General features: G+C 48.0%; 1 protein-coding gene across 13 annotated transcripts in view; it reads right to left on the bottom strand.

Moving 5' to 3' along the window:
- Window positions 1-528: 528 nt before the first annotated feature.
- Window positions 529-12,123, bottom strand: part of Sun1 (Sad1 and UNC84 domain containing 1) — a 58,319-nt gene continuing 46,724 nt past the window's right edge. For 11 of the 13 annotated variants that reach the window (XM_005397791.2, XM_005397788.2, XM_005397787.2 and 8 more), the window contains 9 exons: window positions 11,549-11,635; window positions 10,011-10,054; window positions 8,664-8,772; window positions 7,994-8,251; window positions 7,393-7,477; window positions 5,341-5,456; window positions 3,632-3,799; window positions 2,348-2,440; window positions 529-2,079 (listed from right to left, as the gene is read on the bottom strand). In XM_005397791.2, the coding sequence (XP_005397848.1) occupies window positions 1,966-2,079; window positions 2,348-2,440; window positions 3,632-3,799; window positions 5,341-5,456; window positions 7,393-7,477; window positions 7,994-8,251; window positions 8,664-8,772; window positions 10,011-10,054; window positions 11,549-11,635 (1,074 nt within the window). In that variant the 3' untranslated portion in view covers window positions 529-1,965. The remainder of the gene's footprint in view (window positions 2,080-2,347; window positions 2,441-3,631; window positions 3,800-5,340; window positions 5,457-7,392; window positions 7,478-7,993; window positions 8,252-8,663; window positions 8,773-10,010; window positions 10,055-11,548; window positions 11,636-12,123) is intronic. The other 2 variants (XM_005397786.2, XM_013521207.1) reach the window with 1 other exon arrangement.

Raw genomic sequence — 12,123 nt, 5'->3', positions numbered from 1 at the left:
CTGTCTCAAAAAGAAAAGAAAAAAAAAAAGTTCTTCATTGAGATGAGACCTTCTCATTTCCAAGACTGTATCTGATCCTTGGGAAAAAAGGTACCGCCTGATCCTTGGGAAAAAAGGTACCGCACTGGAGTAAATGTGCTGCCTTTTTTGATAAACGCTTACGCCCCAAGGGCAGTCCTCAGGGTAGCTTGCCAGGGAACCGGCACCAGCATCTACCTGAGTGACTGAGGCCCAGACCAAAGACCCAGGTCCTCTTCCCAACTGTCTCACTGAATGCTTTACTTTCTTTTGCAGTGCTGGCCATGAAACCCAGGCTCATGTATCACTGAGTGACACCCCCAGCTGTGTGGGTAGAGTCTCATGCACCCTTAGGTCCCTTTTATAAGCATACTCCCTAACCAGGAGGAGCTGCCCAGAAACGCGCGGCTGCTAGTCTTGGCAGGGCCAGTGACCCCCACTTGGCAGAAAGCATGCAGACTACTGGTCCTTTCCCACTCCCCAGTGGGTAGACACAAAAAAAACTGAGAAAAAAATATACTGTTTATTATTCATTTGAAATATCACATGCACTTTTAAAAATTAAAACTCTTTATTTAAACATCTCAATAGCATTTATCAATTTGGTGGCAGCAAACAAAACACTATCAAAGACAAATATTTTGAAAAGCATTTACAAAAATACATTGCACAAAGTCCTATGTCGCATTTTTAAAAATAAATATTCAAAATATCTCCACCCAATCCCCAAATTTAGTATTATATAGGAAATTCTGACTTATATATGCAACTTGTAGTATATGAAATGTCTGTACACATCCTATCTGACCTAACTGCACACGCTTCAGTCCCAGTCCTCAGAGGAGCAGGAGCACTGCCTCATATGGCAGAAGCATTTGGGACAGTGTGCACCATACACAAAACTTCCTAGAAACCAGTAAGCACCACTGTGATCTTTATCTGAAAGTACAGCAGTGATGGAATGCCAAGTGTATTGACCAATGAGACTTAAATAATTATTTAGGTAAAACAACTGTAAGTGCCTTGTAGATATTTCAGTTATAAAGTCTGCTCATAAAATAGTCTAAATATTAAATATTATAACCAAAACAAGTCTCACAAGAATCAAGTGAGAATGCTGGCGGCAGCGATGGAAGGCAGACCCCGAGAGCCGCACGAAGTGCTGCTGTAGGGAAGACGGCTCCCTGGCGACCACGTGGAGCAGAAGCAGCTGCAGAGGGTCGGCACCTTAGTGTTGCCTGTTAGCAGGACCAGAACACCCCTAGGGGACACCAGAGGGCTAGGTATCCTGGTTCCTGTCCACACTGTGTCCTCACAGCAGGTTTAGTGCTTGTCAGATTGACTGACCCTCAGTGGAGACATCCCCCCGGCCTCCCTCCGAGGCATCTGCATAATGAACCCTAACTATACTCAAACCAGGCCCAAGATGCACCTCAGCCCCGCCCACCCCCCTACCAACCTGGGCACCAGGGACCTGGACATGAACCAAGGGAAGGAGTTCCAACAGAAAGCTAGGTGACAGTTTTCCCTGAAAGAAACACGTGTGGCCTTAACAGATGGAGTACATCTACCCTCCCAAGGTCCTGTTAGAACCCGTGAAAAGGCCCCACATCAGAGCTTCAAGAACACATCAAACCTCTCAACTCCATCTACTCTGCTATAGATGTCAGGAAATACAAATATAAAGAGCTTTATCTTCAAAAACAAATCCCCCAAACAAATGAGTATCTGAGAACCATACATTCAAATGAGGTTTCAGACACCCCAATGCAGACTCAGTGTAGATGTGGCTTCAAGGATGATGTCAGTCAACATCCCTGGCTTCTATACCACATTTATTGAAGGGCTGATGTGTCCCTCTGTTTTACGCATACCCACATCCTTGATGGGTTCCAGTGTTTTGGGGTCCTGTTATATACAAACTGTACAAACTACGGGAGTGCCTCTCTACTGGGCAGGCTGGCCATGGACTCGGAACCGGTAGAGACAGGTGTACTCAGGGTGTCCCCAGTTGGACAAGATCCGAAGCTCCACTATCTGGAAAGCTCTGTCAGGTATTTCCTGAAATTGAGGGAGAATCACAATTTATTTCAGATCAACAGCCCAGAGCCCCATCACTCCCCCTAGTGGATATTTGAAAGCAAGCAGCCACACTGAAAAATTCTAAACACCTAAGGTTCAGGAGAGGAAGCTCAGCTGAGACCCTGAGAACTGCTGACTAGCCACAGACAACTCAGTACCTGCACAGCTCCCAGAGAAAAGGGCCCACCTCAGCTCCTCTAGACAGCTTGTTCCGCTGACACACAATTGGGGTGGGTCAGGTCCTTACCAGAGCCTGGAACATCTGGAGTGACTCCCCTTCCTGGTCGTATGTGAACTGTCCCAGGGGCTGCCCTTCTTCTTGATACTCATTTTCTAATCCCTGAAACCAAGGTCACATAGTCAAGAGAAAATAAAAGCAGCTACCAGGCCTGTCTCTTTGCCCTGAGCAAGGGGACCTCTCCTCCACGTGGGATGCAAGGCAGCTGGAACAAAGACCCACAGGCAGCCAGGTGTGGTTGCATCCAGGGCAGACCACATTCACTCATGGCCCTCGCTACTCCAGGGGGAACTTGGGGACATCCCTGAGTCTGGAAGACATCAGCTGTACCAGGGACAGAAGGTGGGGGCTGAGAACTAGCGTTTCAAGGATATGGAGCTTGTTAAGGAAGATGAGAGAACTCTGGAGACAGATGTGGGTAAGGATGGCACCTAAAACCACTGAGTAGAAGTGGTTAAGGTGATGAACTTCAGATTACACTCACTCGCAATAAAACACGAACTAATAAAGGAGACTACCCTAACATTTTCTTTGTGATGGTTAAGGGCTTCTGGGTTAAAAAGTGCTCCAGAGAAAATTCTGGGCCGTGAGATGTCACCAAACACAACTCCCTCCTCGAAGGGGAGGGCACAAATTCCAGGGAGGAGATTCAAGACAGGCACACACTGCACCTCCACATCAAATTTTGTTGTTGTTTTTGGTTTTTCTGAGACAGGGTCTCACTGTGTAGTCTAGGCTGGCCTTGAACTCCTCACCCTTGGCCTCCCAAGTGGTGGGCTTACAGGTGTGTGCACCACACCTGCCAAAAAAAATTTTTTAAGGCAGGAAACAAAGTTTTACAAATAGTATTGACTCAGCTTTATCTTCAGAAGTCAAAAAAGGGGGAGGGATCAAAACCATCATGGTGGCTTTCTCTAGGCACTGGGATGAGGTGTATTCTTTTAAATTCTATATTCATTTCGATGTTTTAAAAGAATACAAAATTTGCTTTATCTTTTGCCATTTGGTTGTTTCCACCACAACTGTCAGAACATCCTTCACAGGCACATATACCTTGGTCTGCTTACGTCAGCACACAACAGGAACTGGACACTGGTTAAAACACTGCTCATCAGTGGCCCTTCCTAGGGAAGTACTGGAAGGTCCCCCTAAGCACTGTGTCTGCTCGCTCAGTGTGTGGACAGGCAGAGGAGAGCTGCCCCACTACACAGGATCAAGCCATTAGCTCTGGACTGTTTCAGACATTCCCAAAAGGGAGAGAGGCACGCTGTCTCCAGAGCTGGGGGCACTCACATAGACCGCGAAGTCCTTGGGGGCACTGGAGATGTTGCCCATCGGCGACAGTGTCTTTGGTATGTGCTCCACAGTAAACATGGTTGGGTGGATCTTCATCGACAGCCGAACCACCAGGTACCCCTGGGAGCCTTTAAATGCCCAGCAGTTACCTGGATAAATGTCAGGCTAGGGAAAGGCAAAATACTAAGACTCAAGTATTGGAATAAGCTTTTAACCACTAGTGAAACAGGGGTGTTCAGACAAAAGACTGATTATTTGGGAAATGAAAAAAGAACTTTTGCATGGTACCTGTGTCAAAAGTAGAATCTGACAGCTAACTGGGCACCTGCAACATGCACCTCCAAACACCACTCTCCCTAACCCTACGTTGGTAACAGTAAGGAAGCATACACACTTCACAAGAAACCAAACTGGTCCTGGAACCTATGACGAGATCATTCCACCTTACATAACAACAATAAAAATGCGAACTAAAGGGACAGGGTGAACGCTGTGAAGCATATGTCATTACTTCATCTCCACCCTGTATGTCAGCATGTGAGTCCTAAAACCCTATACTCTGCAGGCACACTGTCTTCTGTGTGGTGAAGAGTCAGCAGGTAGCTTCAGGATGGGTGTATCACCAGAACCAACACAGGGCCAGAGCACTGGGACTCTCAGATCCAGAAAAAGGTTGTGAGGACCACCTGTGTCAGGATGACCTAGAAAACCCCAAACGACAGGGTTTGCAGGAGTTTCTGGGCAGCTGGGCACATGGAGGTCCACGTACAGTGGAGCTGCAGAGGACAGAGGAGCTCTGGGTCCCCCATACCTTGCCTGGGCATTTCTATGAGTAGACTTTGTAATAAACTAGTAAACATCAGGTGTGCCCTGAATCCTGTGAGCTATTCCTACAAGTTTACTGAATCCAAGGAGAGGGGTGTAGCAACCACTATAACCAGAGGAATCCTAAATTTTAGGTTTACTCATACTTCCGGGTTTGTCTTCTGAGACGAGAATCTTACTATGCAGCCTAGGCTGGTGTCAACCCCCCAATCCTCCTGCCTCACAGTGCTGGGATTACTGGCGTGCCCCACACCTAGCTTAGGTGTACTCATACTTAGTGCCCATCTTACTGTGTGAACTTGTTTGAAAAAGCTAGCTACCCTGCAGAAGTCTCACATAAAACAATTACTGGAAGTTTCTTCAGGAAACTGTCATGAAGAATAGGTGACATCTGAGTAGTGAGCTAGAAATGGATGTGGCTGACAGTTTAAAGTCATCATGCATTAATCCTTTCAACTCATACAACCTCTGTACAAAATCAAGACCCGGAAAAGCATTGGTGCATTTGAGGGCAGTCGTCAAGGGCCCTGGACAAAGACCAGCAGCTCCCAGATCAGCCAATGCGGCAGCATGAAGGTCACTGTCAGTGACTAACCTGAAGGGGCCTCTACTCCAGTGATTCCAGGTCACCCTGGGAGCAGATGAGCCCTTGAGACACCTAATGCCTTTCCTAGGCCTGTGCCACACAAGTGTTCATGTTTCCAACTTCCACTGAGCTGCCAGTGATGGCTCGTACACTCTCCCGTACGCTATGTGCCATATTAAGGAGCTGGAAAAATGTTTCAATACATCAGGTGGGGGGCCTCAGCCCTGTATGGCAGTCATGAGGTGATGTGTGACAGTGCATGTGCAGGACTGGGGACAGGCATCCATCCACTCACCTGGATCACTACACGGGGCGACTGAGAGAAATACCACAGTGGGATCCCAAACAGGCTCAGCAACGCTGTCTTGGTTTCATACGTCTCTGAGCAACGAGTGCTGAGGATGCTGCCACCTGGAACGAAGTGACAAGTAGGTCAACACCTGACTCCACTCCCACCACAAGGGCCAACTCAGTGTCTCAACTTCTCAAGCTTCTACTTGTACAAAGAACCTCCGACATAAAAACTCAAACACTGCACGTGTGAATGGGATGCCATGTGATGGTAAGCTGTGTGTACACACTGTGTAATTGTGGTAAATGTATCTACCCTCAAACATTTATCACTGCTTTACAGCAGAAATGTTCACTACTATCCCACTTTCGGAGGAAGGCAGTACAGGGTCACTATCTAGTCACTACAGTGCGGCAGCGCACCACAGCTTCTTACTCCCCATGATGGAGCTTAGGACCCACTGTCAACCTCTTACTCGTACTTTTCAAACTCCTGTATTAGTAGTACGCAATTACTAGGAGCAGCTGCTCTGAATAGACAAATTTTGTTCATTTTTCTGAATCAAGAATCAAACTCACCAGCACTGGTACTGCCCAGTGCGTGAGTTCTTAGTGGGCTGCTAATAGGCTGAAATAAGACAATACTGTGATGATTATCAACTAAAACAAGGGCTGAGGAGCAGGGAGTGACTGCACGGGAACAGGAAGGAATGCTCTGGAATCAGTGCTCATTGCTGCACAATACGGTGATATACTAACAACCGCTGCACTCACACTTTAAAAGAGCCAGGACTGGTGGTGTATACCTGTGCTCCTAGCATTTGAGAGGCTGAGGTAGGAAGAGTCCCATGAGTTTGGGGCCAGCCTGGGCTGCATGGTGAGTTCAAGGCCAGCCTGGACTATACAATAAGTCTGTGTTTCAAAAAACTGTCACTGCCCTCATCCAAAACAGAAGCCAGGCACACTGACAAGCTTGTAATCCCAGCTATCAGCAGACCGAGGCAAGAGGACGATGGCAAGTTTGAGGCCAGCCTGGGCAATTACGCAAGACTGTCTCAAAAAAACCAAAACAAAGTAGTTTACGTCAGAGTCCCATCGAACTCTCGGACAGCTTCCTCGAACACAATGAACAGACTGGGGAACAGCTTCATAGGGCATCAGGGTTCTCAACTCTGGACCACACAGTGCCAAAAGCAAAGGACAGCTGTCAGCTGGCATTGTATGGGTAAAATGTCATTTGATGTCTCTTGAGCTGAAAGTAATCTCTTTCTAAATCACTATATTTCAAACCATGTAAGTAAAATCAAAACCCTAAAAATAATTTTGGACAAGTCATACACTGAGCACATCAAGAGCCTGACTTCTGCCTGGCACTGGAAGGACTGGCAGCTTCTGACGGGGTTCACTGCCCTCATCAGGACTCCTGAGATGATGAAGGCGTGGACGAATCAGCTGTGCAGGAGGAATGGGGTTAGGTTCCTGTTTCCTCATGTGGGACTCACTAAGTCAAACAGATGGTGGGTTTTTCAAGTCACTGTACCCTCACAGGTCTCCAGCCCTCCCGCATCCTAGTGAGTATGCAAAATCCCCTCATCTTCCAAGAGATGATACGGTCCATCTGCCCTTGACTGTACCACCTGTGCTGGCAAAGCTCTTCCTGGACTGACCCACGTTGTCTGTGTGGTCTCTGCAGGGACTCAGGATGTATAGCCCCAGACTCAAGACCAACACACATGGACCTATGGGTCTGACTGTGAGAAATGATGTACCACAGCTTCTGGGAAGCAAAATAACCCCCATCTCTTGCCATGCACTAAGCAACCAGCCAGTCACCACCCTTGTGGTCAGCAGCTCCAGCCCAGCTCTGTGTGCACCCCACAGGCCAGTGCACCCAGCACCCCTGGAACCTGTGCTCAAAAGGCACTAACCAGGAAGGAAGCACCAGGTTCACCCAGAAGGAGGCTGGGGGCAGTCCAGCACATTCCTGACCACTTCTCAAATTCCTGCCCACTTGCAGGCGACCACTCTACTTGGGGTTCGGTGCCTATGTACTCACCACCAGATTCCAGGGCAAAGTCCACCATCCCGGTCTTGTCCTGGGAATACAGCTTCAAAGCGTTGTTCACAATGACACGTGCTTGCTGTAGACATGGAAAAAGGAAGCCCAATGCCAGGGTAGGAGGGAAGAGATTGCCATTAAGTGAAGTAAACAAAGACCAGAGACTTAGTGTAAGTGAGGTGACAGGAATGAGCTGCTTTGCCAACTTCCTACTCAGTCCTGCACCCAGATAACAAGTCACTGCACAGGGCTCAGACATGTCACAGCATCTCTGTTTGAACTGGGTGCCACTGGCATGAGTGGGACTATAGCACAGGGATATTTGGGGTTTTGTATACAAATGACTAAAAATTTTTATGTCATCTCAGTCCACTGCACCCAGGTAGAGACCTCTGGGAGAAAAACATTCCAAGATTATGAAGTGCTTCATGGAGCAGCTTGCGGTGACATGGATAACAGCAGTGTCTCGGCTCTGTGGCCTCACACTCAGCTTGCCCTGCAGTTGAGCCTGGCCATGGCCTGGAAGCCTGGCTCAAAGCCAGATGTCACAGCCTACCAGACGGACACAGAGGCTAAACCTGTTTTATTACCCACTCACCGCTTCTGTGATTCCAGAAATCCCTGCCCCGCTCACAGCAGACACCACAGTTTCGGACGTTGGCTTCTGGCCTGTCACCACCAGGTGGTGGGTGATGTTCTTCAGCACCTGCAGCTCGAGGTCCCGTAACAAGGCCTGCAGGTCATCCCTGCTCACATAACGTGAAGACAGCTTCTGCACCAGCCACTCAAGAGAACCACCCTGCTGGTCCTCAGAAAACATGACCCTGAGGGATTCTTTGACCTGGGCATCCACCTGCCAGCATTATCAGGAAACAGGAGAACTTACTGTTATAATTAGCTCATTTCCATACTGTCTTAGATACCTCAGAAGTAAGTATCTACCTTTGCAAATGAATAATGTCATGTGACACATCCCCACCCCACTTTAAAAAAGGCGGAAGTTGAAATTAAACACCTTGAAGCCATAGGTGATGGCCTATAATCTCAGCACTTAAGAGGCTGAGGCAGGAGGAGTGCCACAAATTCAAGGTCAGCCTTGGCTATAAAGTAAGTTCAAGGCCAGCAGGAACTACCTTGTGTCAAAATAAAATGAATGAATGAATGAATGAATGAATGAATGAACACCCTGACAACTTCAGTCCCCATTTTCTCCTACTTTGCACTACAAAAAGCAGAGCCAAACACACTGCAGGCTCCGCTGCACCCACCTCGCAGCCGGCCTTCAGCTGCTGCCAGTCCGACAACTGTGACTGCAGGAGGCGAAGCTCCTGCTCCAGGCGCTCCACGCGAGGCAGGAGGGGCTGCTCCTCTGCCCCGCTGGAATCAGCCACCGAGCACAGGGAGAAACAAGTCAGGACCCAGACTCACAAGTGGAACCTGCCCCACCCAGGGTGAGTCAGCCCCGCTGAGAGAGGTGCATGTGTGGTTTCCAGCCCTGCAGAGTTTCTTCTCTGCATCAGGTCACCATGATGGTCCCAATGCACCTACCAGAGAGCTACCAGCAGTGGTCATCTGTTCAGGAGGTGAATAGCTCTCTGAGAACTATTTAGGACTTGAAAACTGTTTCCTTAAAATCACACGTAAGACTTTACAAAAGAGAGAGCACTCATAGCAACCATGACAAGCTGAGTGTACACTTTTCATGCCAGTGGAAGGGACAGTCGCACTGAGAGCACAGGGCTTCAGCACTTTCACAGGGGTCCTACTTTATGGAGGTACTGCAATTATAAATTCCTCAATATACAGTCTCTGAGATACTAAGAAGCCCTAATGAATCAGTACCCTCCTGGACAAACGTGTTAGGCTTTGTGTGCCAGCACATCAAAACAACCCTTCGCCAAGCGAGGCTCTAGGGTGAAACTGCCCCACCACTCATGCTGCCTCACAAGGGATGCAGGGTAGCCAATCTGCCCAGAGGAAGAAGTGGTGGATGTGCGGTCTTTCAATCAGTGACAACCTTCTCCATGGTCCTGAGTAGCCATGGGGCTTACAGGGAATACATCTGCAGAAGCCGTTGCATGCAGACCCAGGTGGAGTGGAAGCTGGGTTTGTGGACAGCATAGCAGGTATGGAAGGGAGATGCAGCTCTGGGGACATGCAGGAAGAAGCTATATCTGAGGGGCCTCAAGCAAGGTGATGGACCTACAGGAACTGCAAACTACAGTGAGGAGATGGCTGAGGGCTGACTTCAAGAGCAAAAAGGCTGCAGCCATAAGACCTGCCAAGCTGCAAGGTCTGCACAGACACAGTGAAGTCAGTGGAGGCCAGCCATAGGGCTCCCGTGACACAAACCCCTGAGGGTGGCCCTTCAAGGATACCAATAGCAAGGTTCCTGGGGAAAAGTAGGGCCTGTTCACGCTGCATCGGGATAGGGTGCTGCGTGTCCCCCAGGACCTCTGTCCTCACATGGTCCCCAAAGGGGTCTCCCCAGAAAGACACAAAGGCCAGTGACTTCAGGTGACATGTGGCTGGATGCAAACAATGACTGCCACTGCTCCAGGTAACCAGAGGAAAACATACGAGGCAAACTACGGGAACGATCTGAAGTATCCTACCTGATTGTTCTTGGCTTGGTCTGTTCTAACTCCTGGTGGATAGCCTGGAAAGCGTGAGAAACCTCTGTTAAAACACAAGTTACACACTAACTTCACAAAACCGTGTATCTGATTAACCTAAAACTGTATGTATTTATCTTGAATTTTCCTTCCCTTAATTAAAAGTCTACATCTGCCTTTTGGTTTGCAGTTGGGGGAGTGTTTCATTTATCTAAGTACACTTCTTCAAACAAGCAGCACCAGTGCTCAGAAAAAGAAGCTGCCTGTGAGGACAGTCAAGGCAAAGAGAAGTCACACCAACGATGTGCCTTATGAACACAGATGTCCAGAGACACCCTGTGGCAATGCTGTGCTAAAAGCACGGCAGCCTGTGTGAAGCAGTGTTCATTCCAGCACAGGGCAAGGTAGGCTCCCTCTCCTCCGCTGATCTCACCTGACTCAACAGGATCTGGGGCCCAGGAGCTGATCCTGAGACTCCCAAGGGGTTGCACTCCCACATACCCCTAGCTATATGGCGTTTGATATAGTTTAGCGAAACACTAGTGTCTGCTATGCCAGGCTCCATACTATGCCCTAGATATGAAGGACCTGGCTGTAAGCACACATAATCCCTGCAGCTCAGGTCACTGAAAACTCCCAGCTCTGCAGCAGCAAAGGGCAAGAGACCCTGCCACCCACAATTAACTGCCTACAAGAGGTGTACCCCTTCTCCCTCCAGACTACATGATCTTGATGAATACTATGACACCAAAGAAAAGCAGGGGGCTGGCTATCCGGATATGAATCCAGAAGCCACCCAGAACCAGCATGATGGCTTCCTTTGTCCCCGTCACACACAGGAGCCATGTCAACCATCAAGAAATTAAGTGGAAGCTGGGCGTGGTGGTGCATGCCTGTAATCCCAGCACTTGGGAGGCTGAGGCAGGAGGATCATTGCGAGTTTGAGACCAGCCTGAGCTACAAAGTGAGCTCAAGGCCAGCCTGAACTGCATAGCGAGACCCCATCTCAGAAAGACAAAAAAAAAAAAGAAAAGAAATTAAGTGGACAGCCATGGGGAAATGGGACAGTCAGGAACCATTTCCCCAGTTTTGTTTTTTTTTTTTTTTTCTGGGAATTGTTGGTTTTTTTTCAGTACTGGGAATTGAACTCACAACCTCACGCTTGCCAGGCAGGCACTGTGCCACCGAGCTAAATTCCCAGCCCCCATTTCCCCAGTTTTATAACAGGCAATAGCATCGGATGTGGTGGCACATGCCTGTAATCTTTGCACTCTGGAGGCTGAGGCAGGAGGATCTTGGGAAGTTCAAGACCAGCCTGGGCTACAAAATGAGTTCAAGACCAGCCTGAATTGCATAGTGAGATTCTGTCTCAAAAAGACTGCCCCCAACCCCCGAAAAAAGACAACAGCAAATACCCTGTAAGCAAGCATATTTGTGGCTAAGGAACTTTCAAAAACATTAATTATGGTTGATTTTTGTTTTATTAGGAAAAAGATTACTTAGTTGGGGGCTACAATTCTAAGGTGAAGAATAAATACCTCTGATTTTTCTGTCAGTTTTCTAAGAACATCTTCCAACTTTGAGAGACGTACTTCATGTTCATGATGGAAAGTCATAAAGTCAGTCTGAGAAAGAAAAATAAATGGACAGAGAGTTAAGTAACAAAAACTAGCAAGTTAGGGCATGTTATTTCTATCAGAATACCAAAATACCAAAAAGCTAGAGACTACGTAGTCACCATGTGGCACAGCATGGAGTCCTCACCTCATGATGGCCTTATTTCTCTAGCCCTGGGGACCTTAGGCCTGAGCGGAACTGCACATACACCTTTTCTGGTGGCATAAAAATACTGTAAATATAGTACTTGGAAACACTCTAGGTAGGAAGCAAAGCAACTGGTTCAACAAAGATTCAGTAGGCACCTGCCATTCTATTTAATGATTTAAAAGGAAAACAGCCATTGGTAAAGATACATGATACACGTATTCCCCACTTGAACATGCACATTCACATGAAACATGCAACACTTGTTTGTTATGAGCAAACCCATAAGAACACTTCCCCAGACACTAGCGAGGTGATTCACGTAACTTAGGAAGAACGTGACCATACA

The sequence above is a fragment of the Chinchilla lanigera genome, unplaced genomic scaffold (assembly GCF_000276665.1).
Source record: "Chinchilla lanigera isolate Chin_1 unplaced genomic scaffold, ChiLan1.0 scaffold00059, whole genome shotgun sequence".
NCBI classification, from domain to species: Eukaryota; Metazoa; Chordata; class Mammalia; order Rodentia; family Chinchillidae; genus Chinchilla; species Chinchilla lanigera.
This window is presented reverse-complemented; position numbering and strand designations above follow the sequence as displayed.